At 47.2% G+C, this 17,957-nt stretch overlaps 1 protein-coding gene across 2 annotated transcripts; it reads right to left on the bottom strand.

The window, feature by feature from the left end:
- On the bottom strand, positions 1-10,155 carry EXOSC2 (exosome component 2). 2 transcript variants are annotated; one of them, XM_070378836.1, is made up of 10 exons: positions 10,012-10,140; positions 8,966-9,022; positions 8,308-8,409; positions 6,604-6,649; positions 6,228-6,317; positions 5,102-5,167; positions 4,063-4,131; positions 2,732-2,908; positions 2,202-2,330; positions 1-1,694 (listed from the first exon to the last, which is right to left on the bottom strand). In XM_070378836.1, the coding sequence occupies exons 3-10, from the start codon at positions 8,391-8,393 to the stop codon at positions 1,614-1,616; spliced, it is 744 nt and encodes a 247-aa protein (XP_070234937.1). In that variant the 5' UTR covers positions 8,394-8,409; positions 8,966-9,022; positions 10,012-10,140; the 3' UTR covers positions 1-1,613. The 2 variants fall into 2 exon arrangements, with proteins under 2 accessions (XP_070234937.1, XP_005902835.1); XM_005902773.3 differs by lacking the exon at positions 8,966-9,022 and having other exon boundaries at positions 10,012-10,155.
- Between the last annotated feature and the right edge of the window lie 7,802 nt (positions 10,156-17,957).

Raw genomic sequence — 17,957 nt, forward strand, 5'->3', positions numbered from 1 at the left:
CAGTGTAAAAACTTCAGCTTTATTTTTTTTTAAAATACCTACTGAAATTACGCTTAACAAGGGCACCCTCTAGTGGGCCACAAAAAAAAGTAGATACTCACCAAAAAGGTGTTTTGAGACTTAGGTAATCACTATTCAGGAAATACTGAGTGAACAGTATGGGCTGGCAGCTTGGGAGACCAAGTGAGAAGGGCAAACATTCAACGAACCCACTTATGGCTCTGATCAAAACCAACCCAAAGCAGGCATGCAGGCTCCCATCCTTCCCCATTCCCTTCTCCACAGGGACATACAACCTAGAACATGATCTCAAAAACAGGGAGCAAACCTACAGCTGCAACGTCCCCTGTCCAACTCAGCTGATTGCACTCTTCAAAACAGGTGACAGACTGAATAATATTATGAAGACGTACAATTTAACAAAAAAGAGCTGAGTTATGTTTCAAAACCGCCATATGCTCCACATTACTACTGAAACTGTCCTAGGTTTAAATTTTATTAGGTATTCTAGGTTTAAATTTAAGGTCCTCTGTCAGAAGAATTTCAATCTCCTAAGTCATCCTTCACCTGTACTTAACTCCCAAGTATTACACAGAATACAAGAACAGAAACAGTGATACCACATATATAAATTTAAAAAAAAAAAAAAAAAACAGCTCACCAAATAGCACTCTCATATACTGACTTTAAAAGAACTGTTTACCCCAAACCCAAATCAGGGCACCATGTTTAGAAAGTCATTTGAAAAAGAATGCATAGGAATTCTAGCCATTCTCAGTGAGACAGAACTTCAATATCTTGTTTTCATCTTTCAACCCTGAATTATTCAAAAGTAAATGCATTGCTGCTTCAGTTATAGGATTATTTTTTTTTTCCATCTTTTTTTCTTTTTCCATCTCCACCTTTTTACTTTGTTTTCATGTTCATCAGAGCACCCAAAACATTCATTCTCTCTCTCCTCAATTATTCAGCTTCTTATAGATCATCCTCAAAGGCAGAACAGATTAAGGCAGCCTGGCGGGGATGTACTTACATCTGTCACTAGGAGGAACATGTAACAGGAAATGAGATTCCAACCAAGCAAAAGGCTGCTTGGTCGCTGTGTTCTTCCACTGACTCTTGGGTTCATTTTACCAAGCTACACTCTTCAGTGTCATTCTCGCACTGCAGAGGAGGTGGGAATGGAGGCCAAGACAGACAACTGGGGAGATCAAACTGGGGGGATCAGGGAGGCTATGTTTTACATAGGGGCAGTTTCATGGGGCACTGTGCCTGGTGAGTTGTCGGTGACTACAAGACGAAAGATTCCCCGTATGATTCCAGGATAGGAGTGTATTCGGCTGGAACTCGGAATGCTTTTAAGGGCCTGAAACTACCTGTAGCACCCGAAGTCTGTGGGCAACTCAAGGGGTGGCAGCAGTAATCACCTGCCCCTCGCTTTCCATTAAAACAGGAGAAAGCAGGTCTTCAAGGCAGAGGCAGCCCGATGTAGGTCCAGTGATGAATTTCCCGGTTCTTCACTGAGCTGCACGCAGGGACTGCCAGTCAGATTCTCCACCTCCAAGGACTGCTCTGCTCGGGTCCACACAGTCCTGGCCTTCAGGTGCTTCTTCTTACCCCTCCTGTTCCAAAAGCCTCTGGCGTGTTTCCATCACAATTTCCTCCATTATTTCTGGCTTTAAGATGTCTTTGATCTGAAAAAGAAAGGACAAAAGGTAATTTGTTCAACCAGTAAGCACACCATCAAGCCAACCCAAATGTAGAAACCAAGCCTGGCTAACACGAGCCTTCTGTTCTTCTTTCGTTTATCAGAGGCTACCTATTGCAAGAAAGGATCTGCTAGAACTAGCTTAATAAATCAGCAAAGTTCTCTGGGATATAGCTAACAAGAACAACAAAGCTATTACTCCAGCATTCACGAGAAAGGGAGCTAAAACTGGGATGGCCAAGATGAAGTCCAGGGGGTCGCTGTCATAAACCAGCCCCACCTGGCACCGCCAACTGCCCGCAAACCCTCACATGGACATCAGACAATGAGAATATTATTAGCATCTCGGGTAAAGCTCTACCAGTCAACAAGGGTGTCCACCAGGTGAGTTCACATTGATGGGCATGGTGAAGGTACGTGGCGGGGACATGGAGCGGATGACACGCCACGCCTGCTCACAGATCAGCAAGAAGGGGAGCCCTGGGTGGCATACCTGATGTGGAAGGGATGCTTCATAGCAGTACAGGATGCTGGTGTCATAGAGCATCATCCTCTGAGTTGCCAGTGAGACGATGCAGTTCCGGAGCCGGGAGATCACCTCTCGATCAGCAAGGGAGACCGGCTACCAGGGGAGGCAAACAGAATCAAGACCAGAACGAGTGAACGGTTACAGCAGATCACAGGACCCACTTACAGCTGAGGCGGGATCACGCTGGGACTCCAAACCAAGCAAACTGCTGACTCCAAGGAAGATGAAAAAGGATGGCACCTCCAGTGGCTTTTTGGCTGTTACCCTGCAACTGCCATCTGGGCCAACAGAGATCAAAGTCGCTGATTTCATCTCTCCAGAACAAGAGAGGGCAGCACGATGTTTTGAGCAGACTTCAGTGGAAATGCAAACCAGCTCTAACTACTGCCACACAGCAGGGAGAAACAGAGAGTGCCCGCCCCTGCCGCTGAAGCACAGTACCCATTCAGTGCCTCTCCATCCCAAAAGGGCAACGGCGGGCGGAGTGTGCTCACCTCCAGGTTTGCGATGAAGCCCCCTGCATCGTCTTCTTTGTGCTCAGGGGTTGGGTAGACCCAGATGAAGCCGTTGTTGCCCAGGATCACTGAGGCGCCGCAAGGCAGGTCATGGAAGTGGGTCTTCTGCCGTTTCACCAGGGAGGGGGAGACCTGAACCAAAACGCCCTGACCTAGCTAAAAAAATATATATATCGTACATTAAGTCACTGTAGGATCCCCAATGAGGCGACTATAAAGCAGAGTATAGACTGTGTCCTAGGGAGGCTGGAATCGGGCTCCTTGCTGGTGACAACTGCCATGACACGCACATGCAAAATAAAGACACTTTCCAGAGACATGTGTCATTTACACATCCCAACAGAAGGTGACTTTCACTCTCTTCTCCACCATTTATTCTCCTTTGCGAGCGTCATCATGTTCTGATCCAGGGCTGGTGTGACGGCTGAGAGAGGGTGGAGCCAATGAGGATGTGGGCTTGAGCCTCTTGAGGGCCAAGGAGCACTGCTCTGTTCCACCTTGACCCCAACCGCCTGTCCTGCCCACGAGATATGCCACTGGAGAAGGGGACTGGCTGAGGGCTGGGCACAAATACATCCCCGGTCCTGGCAGGTGAGCTCAAGGCCCACATCCTGCAGAAGGCGCGTCTGCTACAGGCCCCAGGCCCACAAAGATCAGCACAGGCAGTGCGCCTGTCTCCCCTCCTGATTCAAGGGTTCGAGTGTGGCGGCTGCAGCCACTCCACTGACAGGGAGGTTTCTTTTCCACTCAGGAATGAGAAAGTTCACCCAGACAAAGCCAAGACTAATGAGTCATCATTTGTTTGGGAAAACATGCTGTCATTAAAAAAATAAATAGCCTCAATAATGTCTGTCACCTTATAGCAAGAAAAGCAACAAAATTTCCTTTAGAGGCTCAAGTGACAAACCCATCTTTCCTAACAATAATATCCATTTTCTTGACCGGACGTTTGTCCAAGGGCCGGGGGCCATCGTGTTTCATCAGTCCATGAGCTCCCTTGGCTGCAACTCAGCGCTGAGGCCATGCAAAGCCACCGCACCCCTTGGGAGAGAGCAGAGACAGCCGCGGGGCCAGGGCCCAGGATCATAGGGGCTCTTTTGCCAGAACAATCTCCTCCGCAAAAAAAGGGTGAGTGTCGTCATGCTTTACTATGCTACCAGCCCACAACCGTGTGAGTCAGCACGCGCAATGCCAGCCTGTCAGCGCTTAACTTCCAGGTGCTTTAGGCCAGAATGCCAGAGACAGCTGGAGACCGGGAAATGGATTTGAAGTCTCACTCATCCAGAGAGAACACCCAAAGACCAACTTACTTTTCCGTATTTGAGACTCCTCGTGTGCAGAGAGACGGCTCCATCAGAGAACACTGCCTGGACCTCAGCCTGGTCGATGATGAAGGAACAAACACTTTCTTATCACCTGTGTCCCTGGTTCTCCCTCCACCCTCGCATCTGTGTCCACCAGTCCCGCCTACAGCTGTAGGTGGACTCGGAGGTCACACTGCTGTGACCTAATCTCTCCCCCTTGGCTGTCGTGAATATCCTGACATGAACGCCACCTTTTCTCCTTCCTGGGATGAAAGTTAACATCACCAGGAAACTTGGAGCTGGCTTCAAGCATGAGCCACCGTAAGTTACAAGACCCAAAAACCCGACTGAGCAGCAGCAGGTCTGAAGAAGAGCTGGAGCGTAGCCTGGGCTGAGGAGATGGGGTGGGGAGGGATAAATGAGGAATCTCGGAATAACATATACACACTGCTATGCATAAACAGAGAAACAAGAACCTACTGTCTAGCACAGTAACTCTACTCAATATTTTATAATAATATATATAGGAAAACAATGTGAAAAAGAATATACATATACTCATACATGTGTGTATATAACTGATTCACTCTGCTATACACATAAAGCTAATTGTGAGCATGCATGCTCAGTCGCTTCAGTTATGTCTGACTCTTCGCAACCCCCTGGACTGTAGCCTGTCAGGCTCTTCTGTCCATAAGATTCTCCAGGCAAGAATACTGGAGTGGATATTCATTGCCTTCTCCAGGGGACCTTCCCAACCCAAGGACTGAATTGAATCCTCGTCTCTTATGTCTCCTACATTAGCAGGTAAGTTCTTTACCACTAGCACCATATGGGAAGCCCCCAAAACTAACTATACTTCAATTTTTTTTTAATGTATATTTTTTAATGTAAAAAGAAAAGAAAGAGACAGGCTGCAGCAGAAGCCTTGGCTCTTGGTCGAGGCCAAGATGACAAGTTTCTCCTGTGAGAGACCGACAATCCAAGCCCCATTCCCCAGCTCCACAGCAAACATAAATATGCTGGAATGCAAGGTGAAGGATACACTGATAAGGTCCCCTTCCTGTAAGAAACCTCTCATGGCCAACTCATCTTCTGCAGATCTTCGCCTCTGAAACACACAAGGAGAAGGCCACGTTAGGGAGTCCGACCCTAAACCAAAATCTTGCTCCATCTCTTCTTTTTCTTTCACTTTCTCCCAAGACCTCCGAAGGCAGCCACAGTGTACACACACCAGGGTAGGTAACCCGTGCCACTCAAAGAAGACAAAGCCATGACCACTACTTTCTGTCTTACAGACTTTCCCGTGGCTCCTCTTCTTTGAATAATATTCAGACTCCTTACGTGATTTGCCAAACCCCAATCGAGCCTACCTACTTGCCGTGGTGGCCCACCACGCTCCAGTATGACCGGCTACCTCCAGCTTAACTATATCTTTGCTCACACATTTCCGTTTATCTCAGATTCCTGAATTCATTGTTAAAATTCTAGCCATCCTTCAAGGATAGAATCAACTTCAACATTCATTTTTCCTATAAGCTTCTCGCGGGGAATTTAATCACGCCTTTTGTACAATCACACACTTGTTTACTCTTGGACTGCTGGGTATTTAGACCAGTTATCTCATAGTCCCTGCTCGTCTAAGCTCTTTCAGGAACTGAATCACGCCTCCTGGATCTTGGCATTCTCCAGACAGCTAAGCACCATGAGCCTCTCAGTAAATAGATGCTGGCCTGAAGATAAGGCTGAATCACAACATTTTACAAAAGCAAGCAGCTTAGGTACTATGGTTGTCTGGAATAACCCAATGTCATTCGATTCACGTAAAGCTGATTTGTAAACACAGTTTTTCAAGCAAGACCTTCACTGAGCAAAACTGACACACCCAGAAAAGGAAAATTATTAGCACCAAGCATCTGAGAGAGCTTCTCTCGACTCTCCTTTGGGATCTCCCCACAGACATCCCAGATTCTACCACACACCAACTGCTGCCTGAGTTGGGAGGCCTGGGCCAAGTGAAAAGCCTACGTGTACACCCAGACAGCAAAATTCACAGCAGACGAACAGGAGTACAAGTGACAGCCTCAGTATAAAGCAAAGTCCTCTGGTGGCGCAAGGGACCCAGCACTCTCACCAGCAAGCTATACACAGTCCTAGCTGGAGATCCTTACCAGCTCTCCTCCGGGAAGGTTCATGGATGAGAGAAGCAAGACTGAATCCAGCCTGGAGTTGGTCTCCACCTTCCACCTCTTCTGTTGAACCTACAAAACAAAGGAACCCCACACCTGGACACATACTCCAAGGCCAGAGCTCACACTGTAAATGAACAATAACCCCCGATGGGACAAACCACTTACATCCAACTGTTTACAAACAAACCATTTACATCAAACTGTTTACAAACAAACTGTTTTCATCAAAGGTCACGTAAGAGCCAAACACAATGAATCCTTCTTTCGTGTAATTGCGTGTAATAGGATGACTATCTCATTCATTAGATCACCAGCTCACTTTTACTTTGTGAAAACCAATCTGCTAAGACTTTACCTCTGTGATTCTCCCCACTACAATGTCTCCCACTTCACCATTATATCTGAAAGAAAAAGCAGAAGGTCCTCCATCAGTGAAAAGACTCCATGACAAGACCAAGCATCACTTGAGATTTCAGTTAAAGAGCACGCAGGCCTGGATCAGGCACCACATTTGGTAAATTCACATGCTGTTAGAACTTAGTTTCAGGAACTGACAACTTCCAACGTTCCTATGCATATAAAGTCTCCATCAACTATTCTCACACCATTTATTGCAAGGAGTGCATTAAATCTGAAACCCCTTATTTTGTTAATTGCATGAAAAATGGATACGCGTGGGATATTTTCTGGTGGGCTCTGGAACACAGACAAATTCCGCATCAGCCAGAAGAGGAGAAAGGAAAGTGAGACAGGCACCACCCAAACCGGTCTACTCATGTCTCCCCCACCCACTGGCTGCATGTCTCGACCCCTTTCCTAATTCCTCCTCCCAACTCTAATGATGAATTAGAGCCTCCACACTGAAGACTAAGTCCTTGGGCCTCTTCTCTTTCCAGCCCACACTCACTCACTTAGTGAGCTTACCCAGCTCGATGGCTTCAAATACCAAGGATGAGTCCACCACTCCCCTGAATTCAGGCTCTAGCTTTAGTCAACCACTGGCTACCCAGCACCTTCACTTACGTGACTAAGAGGAATCTGCATAAGTTACAAACCTCAAACAAAGCTTTCTAGCAGCCCCTTCAATTCCACTATAGCAAATGGATCCTCTCCCAATTGTCACCAGCCCAGGAAATAGCAATTCCACCCCTCTAGTTGCTCAAGCCACAGTCCTTGGAGTCTCTGGAGGAACCCTGTGTATTTCCCGCCTCCCCTCCCTCTCCTGCTCCAGGACAAGTCCAGCAGCAGATTCTAGAACCTCTATCTTACCAATGTAGGCAGAAAATAAAAAGCATCCCAAAGGAAGAAGTAAAACTATCTCTTCTCACAGACACAGTCCTACATGTAGAAAAGCCCACATACAAAATCCTACAGCTTTTCACGATACATACACTCAGAACACAAAATACACGCAGAATTAATCACTATTCCCCACTTCTATGGCTATCACCTTAGTCCAAGCCACCATCAACTGAGATGATGAAAACAGAACAGGAATCTGTCCCCACCCCCCAACAGCAGCCAGAGTGATTTCATTAAAACAGAAATCAGATCATGTCCTTCTTCTGCTCCACCTGCTCCAGGGCCTTCCTAGACTGCACAAAGTGGAAGTCAGAAACATTCATCGTGGCTTCAAGGCATGCAGACTGCCTACCTCACCTCTCTGCATCTGCTCCTACTACTCGCCTGCTCACTCTGTTCCAACCCCACTGGCTTATGTTCTGGGGCTAACCTTTATTGAGCCCTCAAGGCAGGCGGCTCTCTGTGTACTTTATACACACTATTTCAGTGAATTCCAAGGAAGATCCTACCCAGGAGGTCAGGCAAGATCTCATTTTGCAGAAGAGGGAACCCAAGTTTGAAGAGGTCAGATATCGAAGGGAAACCTTTGAAGCCTGCCCTTACCTAGTCATCTCTACCCTTCCTCCAGTCATGTTCCCGAAATCCCAGACCTACAGCACGACAGGGCAGGGAGGGCTGTGGGTAGGGGGTGTGTCATGGCTGAAAAGACCTGGCTGTGCAACTCAGATGCCACAAAATACACACCTTCTGCTCTCACCTGGTTTTCAAAGCTTTTACACAGATCAACTTGTTTACTCTCTCCACGGAGCCAGCCACAGATGCAATGAGCTTCTCTTCCCCCATATAGGTTCCATGGCCCCTGTTGCAACAGGAAGATACAAAGGATACCAGGGTAATGCTTGAGGTGACCTCTCGCAGCCAGAACAATGTGTTCCTCAAACCTGATTCCTCCTGCCTCAAAGACAGGCTTTTGTGCTGGCTGCCACCTCTGCCTAAACACTCCTTCTTTAGAGTCCTATGTGGCCATCTCCTTCACTGTACTCAAGTCGACTCAAATGGCACTTTTTCCACCAGGCTTTCCTCGACTTTCCCATTTGTAATAGTCACCCGCCCTGTGGCTGCCACCCCCACCATATTTCCAACTTATGCTCCACTTACCCTGCTTGACTTCTTAATTTTTTTCTACTGAATTTACCAGCAAATATTCTGAATAACTTGTTTGTTGTGCTTATTTCTCTTCTGTCTCTCTCAGAACATAAAGTCCACCAGGACAGAGATTTCCTCTTTGTTCAATTTATACCCCAACCACAAATAATATTTATTGACTGCATGAATAAAGGACTGAATCTTAAGATTTCCTGGGAACCAATAATGCCAAACTAAGAGGTTAAAGGGCAATGGAATAAATGCTGTACCTCTCTCATATGCACATGGGGGGAGGGCGGAGGCTGGCTTATCAGCAGTGCTGACCCCTGTGATGGTGATAGAACGGTGAGTCTTTACTTTTTTCCATAATCATTATCCCTCATGTAATCCTTCCCTGGTGGCTCAGACAGTAAAGAACCTGCCTGCAATGCAAGAGACCTGGGTTGGATCCCTGGGTGGTGAAGATCCCCTGGAGAAGGGAATGCAACCCACTGCAGTATTCTTGCCTGGAGAATTCTATGGACAGAGGAACCTAGCGGGCTACAGTCCACCGAGTGGCAAAGCGTCGGACATGACTGAGGGACTAACTCTTCCACACTTTCACTTTCATGGAATCCTCACCACTCTCTGGAATAGTTATTATCATTATTTTACAGACGAGGAAAGTGACCTCGGAGAGGTGATACAGCTAATATTGTGATGGCAGCAGGGCTGGAACCCCAGCTGCCCTTAAGTTGGAGCCTGCCCTCAGACTCAAAGTTATCTATTCTGGTGCATGTAACGTAATATATTTGCATGCCCCCTAAGCCCAAAATGGCAACCCACTCCAGTATTCTTGCCTGGAAAATCCCATCGACGGAGAAGCCTGGTAGGCTACAGTCCAAGGGGTCGCAAAGAGTCGAACACGACTGAGCGACTTCACTTTCTTTGTTTAAGCCCAAAGACTCGTTCCAAAACCGTGCCCCTGACTAGGAGATGGAATGCTGAGGGCTAAGTGGACGAAGTCAAAAACGCCCACTATCCCTTACGCCGAAACCTGTGAAGAGGCCCCAGCTCCAGGTTCAACGAGGAAGGCTCAGAATCGGGGCCTGGGACACAGGAAGGTTTCGGGGCCGCTGAGGCAGCTGCAGACGGGGACATACAAGATGCAGGGAGTAGGAAGTCCGAAGTCTCGAAAACAAGGCAACTGAGATGCTCCGCAGATGCGCGGCGGGTACCGCGGGCACTTAGATGCAGAACACAGGCCCAGGTTTCACGTGGAGAGAGAGCAATGCAGCTGCCCCTTGCTGCCAGAGTCCCCCACAACCCCACGTACCGCATGAAGCCTGTGTCCGTGGTGATCGTGTCCCCTGGCACCACTAGGTGCTTTTTACTCTCGCGGCCCAGGCTCTCGCTAAGGGGCTTCCGAGCGACGGGAAGCCTCATCTCCAACGCCATCTTGGCGCCAATAACTCGCGCAGGCGCAGCCCCACTCGGAGTCACGCTTTCCGTCTCCGCAATTCCCAGCCGTCGCTCGTAGGGGCGGGGCCTCAGAACAGCCGCCAATGGGAACTCACAGCCTGGCCTCCATGTTGGCTATTGGCAACCATTAGGTTAACACGAAGGGAAGGAAGGAGTCAAGTTGCCATTTTTACTATTGGCAAGGCTGCTCTTGTCAAATAATAAAATCTCAGGTTGCATAGCATTTGACTTTTCAGCAAAACTCTTGTGCTCATCCCACTTACTGTTTTCCAGGTTAGAAATAATTGTGAAATGGGCCTCTGAGTTTCCTTCCAATTCAAAGCTGCTGAAATCTCTCTCTCTTTTTTTTTGGTATGCGATTGACCAGGAGGATCAAGAGAAAAAAACACTATTTGGACAGAGGAAAGAGCCTCTTTTCGTACTGTTACTAGTAGCCCTTGAGTGCTGGTTCAGCACCAACCATCACCTACACCCCCAAACAGTGCTGCAGGTGCTGCTTCCATTCTTTCTTTTTTTTTTTTTTTTTTCCATTCTTTCTTAAGTGAGCTGATTTCCCTGGTATTTCTTTTGGAAAAAGCAGGAAACCGTCTAAGAACACATTTGAATCCTGCCAAGCGGGTGTATTTTGACAGGGAGGACAAATGGACACAATACAAAGATTTTCGCCTATATTTACTCACACAGAGAAATGAGCCAGGAGCTGTCCTAAGGGTTTAGTGATGAACAGATGGAAGGATATGTGGTTTTATCTAGGCGTCAGGAGTATTTCGCTTGTCCCTCTCTCCAGGTCCTACCCTCTCCCTCACCCTTGCCCTGCATGCTTTATAGCATTCACAACAGACTTAGTTTTAACCTCAGGGAATTGGAGGTGATAATTCTTCATGCAGGCGTCCCAGGTAGCTCTAGTGGTAAAGAACCCGCCTGCCAATGCAGGAGACATAAGAGACACGAGTTCAATCCCTGGGTCGGAAAGATGCCCTGGAGGAGGGCATGGCAACCCACTTCAGTATTCTTGCCTGGAGAATCCCATGGACAGAGGAGTCTGGTGGGCTGCAGTCTGTGGAGTCGCAAAGAGCTGGGCAAGACTAAAGTGACTTAGCACAGCACAGCCCAGCACAGGGATTCTAAACAGGATGAAATGAAATAACTTGCATCAGCACCACTCACTGAGACCAGTAAATTAAGTCTGTTTTCTCCTGAAGATCCATCAGACCAATAGCCTGGTAAATCTTCAAAAGGATAGCATTTCTTTCACCTAAGCGTGGCTACATTTGTCTAGAAAGCCAACCCTATAAGGTAGTCAGTGATATAGATTCTAATTGCTCACAGGTAATCGGTAAGCAGACAGCCAGACACTTGCCCTCCTCCTTGCCTGGAGAAGGGGCTCACTTCAGTTCAGTCACTCAGTCATGTCCGACTCTTTGCGACCCCATGGACTTCAGCACGCCAAGCCTCCCTGTCCATCACTAACTCCTGGAGTTTACTCAACCTCATGTCCACTGAGTCGGTGATGCCATCCAACCATCTCATAAGACAGCGGACAGAGGAGAAGGGGCTAGAGTCAAGAAAAGTATGAGAAAGGGTGCGTCTGTTGAGTCTGCTCTCGACCAGAAGAGGGCGGTGGTGTCCGTTGAAGCAGTATAGCTCAGTCAGGCTGCCAGGCCTGGGAACGCTCCTAGACCAAGTTCTAGTCTTAGGTTATAGATGTATGCTGGATTATAGTCTTGACACTATCCAGTTTCAAGGAAGGATGGACATAACCATAACCCCTCCCGTTCTCACGGCACTATGCTTATGGAGCCTTTCACAATATTGGGATTGTGGATCTGTCTTAGTATAGTGGCAGATTCAGTGTCTGGTTCAGATAGGGGGTACCTGTGACCCCTGCATGGTGGAAGGGGCCAGGGAGCTCTCTGGGGTCTCTTTTATAAGGCACACAATCCCATTCAGGAAGGCTCCACCTTCATGACCTAATCACTTCCCAAAGGCCCCCACCTCCTACTACCATCACCTTGGGGTTAAGATTTCATTTAGTCCACTGCAGGTCCCTTTTTAAAGAGGAGGAAACTGAGGCCCTGAAAAGGACTGGAATTCACACAGCAGTTGGTGGCAGGACCATGTTCCTCCTGACTGCACCTGCTTCACCCTAGAGCTTGCACATCCTGAGCGTCTGGTGCTTTGCATTGAGCAAACGTTATGTTATGGGAATTCCCTGGCGGTCAAGTAGTTAGGACCCTGTGCTTCCACTGCCAGGGTCCCAGGTTTGATCCCTCGTTGGGGACCTAAGAGTCCATAAGCTGGTTGGCGCAGCCAAAACAAAAACAATAAAATATTGTGTTTTACATTCCTCCAAGTCAGCTCATCTTGGAGGTAGGCATTATGATCCTTGGTGGACGACTTTGCATCACATCCCCAAGAGGCTTGTTAGAAATACTGATTCTTGAGCCCAGATTTAAGCACTGGGTTTTGTAAGAGGGGTCCAGAAGTCTGTGAGTAGGTGTCTGAACTTCCAAAGTGATATTAATTGCTGAACAGGTCTAACATTCACCATTTCCTCCCATATCCATCTACCGCCCCATCTGTGCAGCACCAGGGCCATCACCCCAAGCCAATGGCATCACCACCTCACTCAGTTCCCTAATTCTACCTTTACCATGCCTACACCCAATTTCTGTACAGCAGCCAGAGGTAGCTGGACTTATCCACAAAGCAGAAACAGACCCGCAGACCGGGAGAGCAGACTTGTGGTTGCCAGGCGAGCAGGGGAGGGATGGATTGAGAGTTGGGGATTAACAGACGCAAACTATTATATATGGATAAACGACAAGGTCCTACTATATAGCACAGGGAGCTATATTCAGTATCCTGTGATAAACCATAAAGTGAAAGTAACCCAGTCGTGTCCGACTCTTTGCGAGCCCATGGACTATACAGTCCATGGAATTCTCCAGGCCAGAATACTGGAGTGGGTAGCCATTCCCTTCTTCAGGGAATATTCCCAACCCAGGGATTGAACCCAGGTCTCCCACATTGAAGGCACATTCTTTACCAGCTGAGCCACCAGGAAAGCCCGATGAACCATAATGGAAAAGAATATTTTTTAAAAAGAATGTATACAAAAGTAAAGAAAAGAAGAAAGAGAAAATTATTTTATGGCAATGTGACTAAATAATTAGTTAATTAAATTTTAAAAGAATGCATACATATACATATATGTATAAAATGGTATATGTTCATATATATATGAACTGAATGGGGCTTACCAGGTGGCACAGTGGTAAACAACCTGCCTGCCAATTCAGGAGACACAGGAGACACAGTTTCAATCCATGGGTCAGGAAGATCCCCTGGAATAGGAAATGATAATCCACTCCAATTTTTCTTGCCTGAAAAATTCCACAGACAGAGGAGCCTGGTGGGCTACAGTCCATGGGGTTGCAAAGAGTTGGACACGACTCTGCAACTGAGCACATAAAACTGAATCACTTTGCTGTACAGCAGAAATTAACACAACATAATAAACCAACTATACTTCAATAAAACATGTAACTAAAAATGAAACAAACAAAATGAGCAAGACACATGAAGCCAAAAAAAAAAAAAAAAAAAAAACAGTTCTCCTGTATAGCACAGGGAACTATATGTAATATCATGTAATAAACCTTACCAGGGCCTCACTGGTAGCTCAAATGGTAAAAGAATCTTCCCACAATGCAGGAGACCTGGTTTCAATCCCTGGGTTGGGAAGATCCCCTGGAGAAGGAAATGGCAACCCACTCCAGTATTCTTGCCTGGAGAATCCCATGGACAGAGGAGCCTGGTAGGCTACAGTCCATGGGGTCACAAAGAGTCTGACACAACTGAGCGACTAACCTTCACTTTTTTGAATAAACCATAATGGAAAAGGGTAAAAATAAATAATTAAGTCTTTTAGGATATTCAAAAATAAAATAAGAAATAAAAACAGGTCAGACTAAATCACTTCCTTGCTTAGAACACTTCTGGCAGCTTCCCTTTCCCGAGAATAAAATGCAGATTCATCTTTGCCTGACTCTGCCCATCTGTGACTGAACCTGCTCCCTCTCCCAGTACATACGCGGCAGCCAGAGGTGTTGACACCAAGGACATGTGTGTTTTGGCGCTGTCTGCGTGAAATGCTCTTCCTCCCAGGTCTTCGTGTATCTCCTCCTCACTTAGATTCCAGCTCATATATCACCTCCTCAGAGAAGCCTTCCTGACCACCTTATCTAGACTAATCCTGTTTCTATCACTGGGTCCTGTTTTATTTCTTGGCACTGAATTTTCCCCTGGTTAGGGAACTAGATCCCACATGCCATGCAGAGCAGTCACAAGATGAAAAAATAGAAAAACAAACCCAGGTACTCTCAGAACAGCACTCAGCAAATATCTGTGGAATGAATGAATTTATTCCGCAAGCATTTCTGGAGCCTTTCTACCCCAGGCATCAGGGTGTTTGGTCAGGAGCTCAGGGATCAGAGGGTCGAGAGGAGGACAGAAAAGACCTCCTGACAGCAATGGTGTTCGAATGAGCCTTGAAGGCAAGGAACTGTTGACACTCGGGAGTTGGGTTGAGGGCCACAGAGAACTCTGAGTGAAAGTAACCAAAAAGGAAATTAGGAAAAGTGTGAAAACAGAGGCAGCAGGAACCCTCTAGCCCTGAGCTCTTTGGAAGCATGGAGTCCTAACCACTGGACCACCAGGGAATTCCTCCCCCTACCCCCCGATCCCCAGAAGTTTTGCAATCAGAGATGTGCACAAAGATTTCCACCCAAGGACCTCATGTTTTGAGGACTGCCTCTCCCAAAATATTAGAAACAGTTTTGATGCCTATGGCAGCTCTTAAGCATGTCCACGAATTTTAAGAATGGCAGTCTGTGCCTCCTTGTCTTACATCTGGCAGACTTGTGACTAAGGCAGCTGTCCATCACCTTGATAGCACATGTCAGAAGTGCCTCTACAGGACTCCAAAGACCAATCAGAACAGACCAGGTAGCCTGGTTCTTCCACAACACCCACCCTTGAAGCCCTGAGCCAACACACACGAAGTTTGACTTCCCCAAGGCAGCCATGCCATGGGAAGCAGTCAGGATGGGTGCTAACAAGCCATTGTCCTTAATCTGTCCCACCCCGTCATGGCCATGCAGCCTAGCAGACCAGCCCCAAAGTGGGAAGGAAGCTGAGAGCTTAGAATATCTGTTCCTCCATTGCAAGAGTTCCAAGGATAATGGCTAATGGAAAGGGCAGAAGATGGGGTGATGGACAGCTTCCTTAGATGCCCCTGGGGGATGCCCAGAGAGGTGGGTGGTAGAAGAAGCCACAACCCTTTACTCCACCAAAGGCATCCTTGTGTTAACAATGGCTTCCATTTACTGAGCACTTACCACGTGCCAGATCCCGAGTCATGTATTTCACTTACATCCATTGTCCCACTTAGTCCTCGCAATCTCCTTAGGAGCAAAGTATCACCACATTTTTCATTTGAGGAAGTTGAGACACACAGACATTAATTCACTTGTCCAAGGTCACCCAGCTAGTGAATGGCCAAGTAGAGTTTCAAACACAGAGCAGTGACCTCTATCTAGAACTCTCTATACACAAAGGTCCTGAACCATGCAATAAAAAAAGACATGAAAGTCATATTGATTGGAAAAGAAATAAAACTGCCTTATTCACACACAACATAATCATGTACATAGAGGTCCTAAGGAATCTAACCTCCCAAAGCTACAAGAATGAATAAGTGAGTTTTCCAAGATTAAGGCTACAAGGTCAAGACAGCGCCAAAAGCACATACATCCGTGGTGCCAGCACCTCTGGCCGCAGCGTGTGTACTGGGAGAGGGAGCAGGTTTGGTCGCAGATGGGCACAGTCAGGCAAAGATGCATCTGGATTTTATTCTTGGGAACAGGGAAGCTGCCAGAAGTGTTCTAAGCAAGGAAGTAATTTAATCTGACCTGTTTTTATTTTTTATTTTATTTTTGAATATCCTAAAAGACTTAATTATTTATTTTTACCTTTTGACCAGCTGGTCTATACCGCATGCCTACAGGATACACAGCAAGCCCTTCAGATTGAATCTGCAGACTGACTGGGAGGTGGTGTATTTGCGTGCCTTTGTTGGGAGGAGGGGGACGTGCACTCTTGGGAAAGGAGCCCGAGGCCCCTGTTGGAAAAGTGAACAAAGTAAGAGATTAAGCTTTGAGTATCAAGCCTCCCAGCGAGGAGTGAAAGTCACTCAGTCGTGTCCAACTCTTTGGGTTGGGACATGACCCTTTGGGACACGACTCTTTGGGTTGGGACATGACTCTTTGGGTTGGGACATGACTCTTTGGGACTGTATAGCCCATGGAATTCTCCAGGCCAGAATACTGGAGTGGGTAGCCTTTCCCTTCTCCAAGGGATCTTCCCAACACAGGGATGGAACCCAAGTTTCCCACATTGCAGGCGGATTCTTTACCAGCTGAGCCACCAGAGAAGCCCCCACCTGTGTGCAGTCCTTCCGGCAGCCAATGCCTCCCTGCTCATCCTGTTATCTCCAGTATTATCTCCAGCAACACTAGCGAACACAAGCACTTTAGTCTGCAATTACAGCCTGCTGCCACCAGGTGGGTTCTGGAGCAGGAGCTCTCGTTGCCCTTCAGATCTGCCGGTTGGAATTTCGTAAAATTACCTACAGAAAGCAATTTAGATTTTTGATCAAGGGCCGGCGCACTGACTTTTATGAAGTCTGACACTGCCATTGCAGTGAGAGGAGGGGAAGGCCAGGGGCCACCAGAGGCATCGGAAAACGTCTCGCGAGGAATCAAAGGCGAAGCAAAATTTGTAACGGGATGAAGAGGAGGAGTACGAAGAGTCATGTCCCCGACTGGCCCCAAAGACCTGCAAGCGAACAACTTGCAGGACCTTCAAGCAAGATCAGCCCCCCGAAGTACTGGGTCTTTGGGAATACCTGAAGCTCCAAATGGGAATGGCCTGTACGTACAAGTGTGAATTCCAGCATCTTCAGGGGTGTGTGTGTGTGTGTACACAGCTAGAATGCACAGAGAGGCGGGCCTGATGGGTGCCAGCAGGTTGGAAGGGTGATAGCCTCACGGCTGTTACATGCCGGAGCACAGGCGTGAACTCACACTTCCCAGTTTGTGCACCTCCTCCTGGCCAGGAGGTCCTGGAGAGGAGAGCCAGGGCCTGGCTCTACACTGATGGCCTCCCTGCTCTTTGTTCTTCCTGAAGGAGGATCTGGAAATGGGCACCAGAGCATTTTGAAATTCTAGGCGTTGGGAGGGCACTTGAGGTCCATCTTGGTCCACCTGCACAGGCTGCATGGATTCCTTCAAGCTGTCCATGAAAATTAATTTAAAAAAGCAGCAAAGATTCAGGGGCAGTAACAAAGCAAGACACTGATATTTGAGAGTCATCTGGAAACCAGGAGGAATCTGCCCAGCGCCTTGTGAGCTTTGACTGGTTTATACTGTGGCCTTCTCTTCCGGGAGCTGATGCCCCAGCTGCGACAAGGATGGTTATTTTAAAAACCAGTAGGTGAAACAACTCTTCCTGCCCACTCTCCAACTCCTAGGTATTTTCCACATTTCCCTTTCATGCAGACAAAAGCGTCGACCCATTCAGATGCTAAGTGGTAAATGTCCCAAGTAATTTTTATTTTAGAATACAAGAGAGGTACAAATGTATTTACAGTTGTACATGTACAATCAAATAATATATATCACAGGTTCGTAAATATCATTTAAGATAAATATTTACAAAGTTAAAGTGACCATTTTC

This window comes from Bos mutus, chromosome 11 (genome assembly GCF_027580195.1).
Source record: "Bos mutus isolate GX-2022 chromosome 11, NWIPB_WYAK_1.1, whole genome shotgun sequence".
NCBI classification, from domain to species: Eukaryota; Metazoa; Chordata; class Mammalia; order Artiodactyla; family Bovidae; genus Bos; species Bos mutus.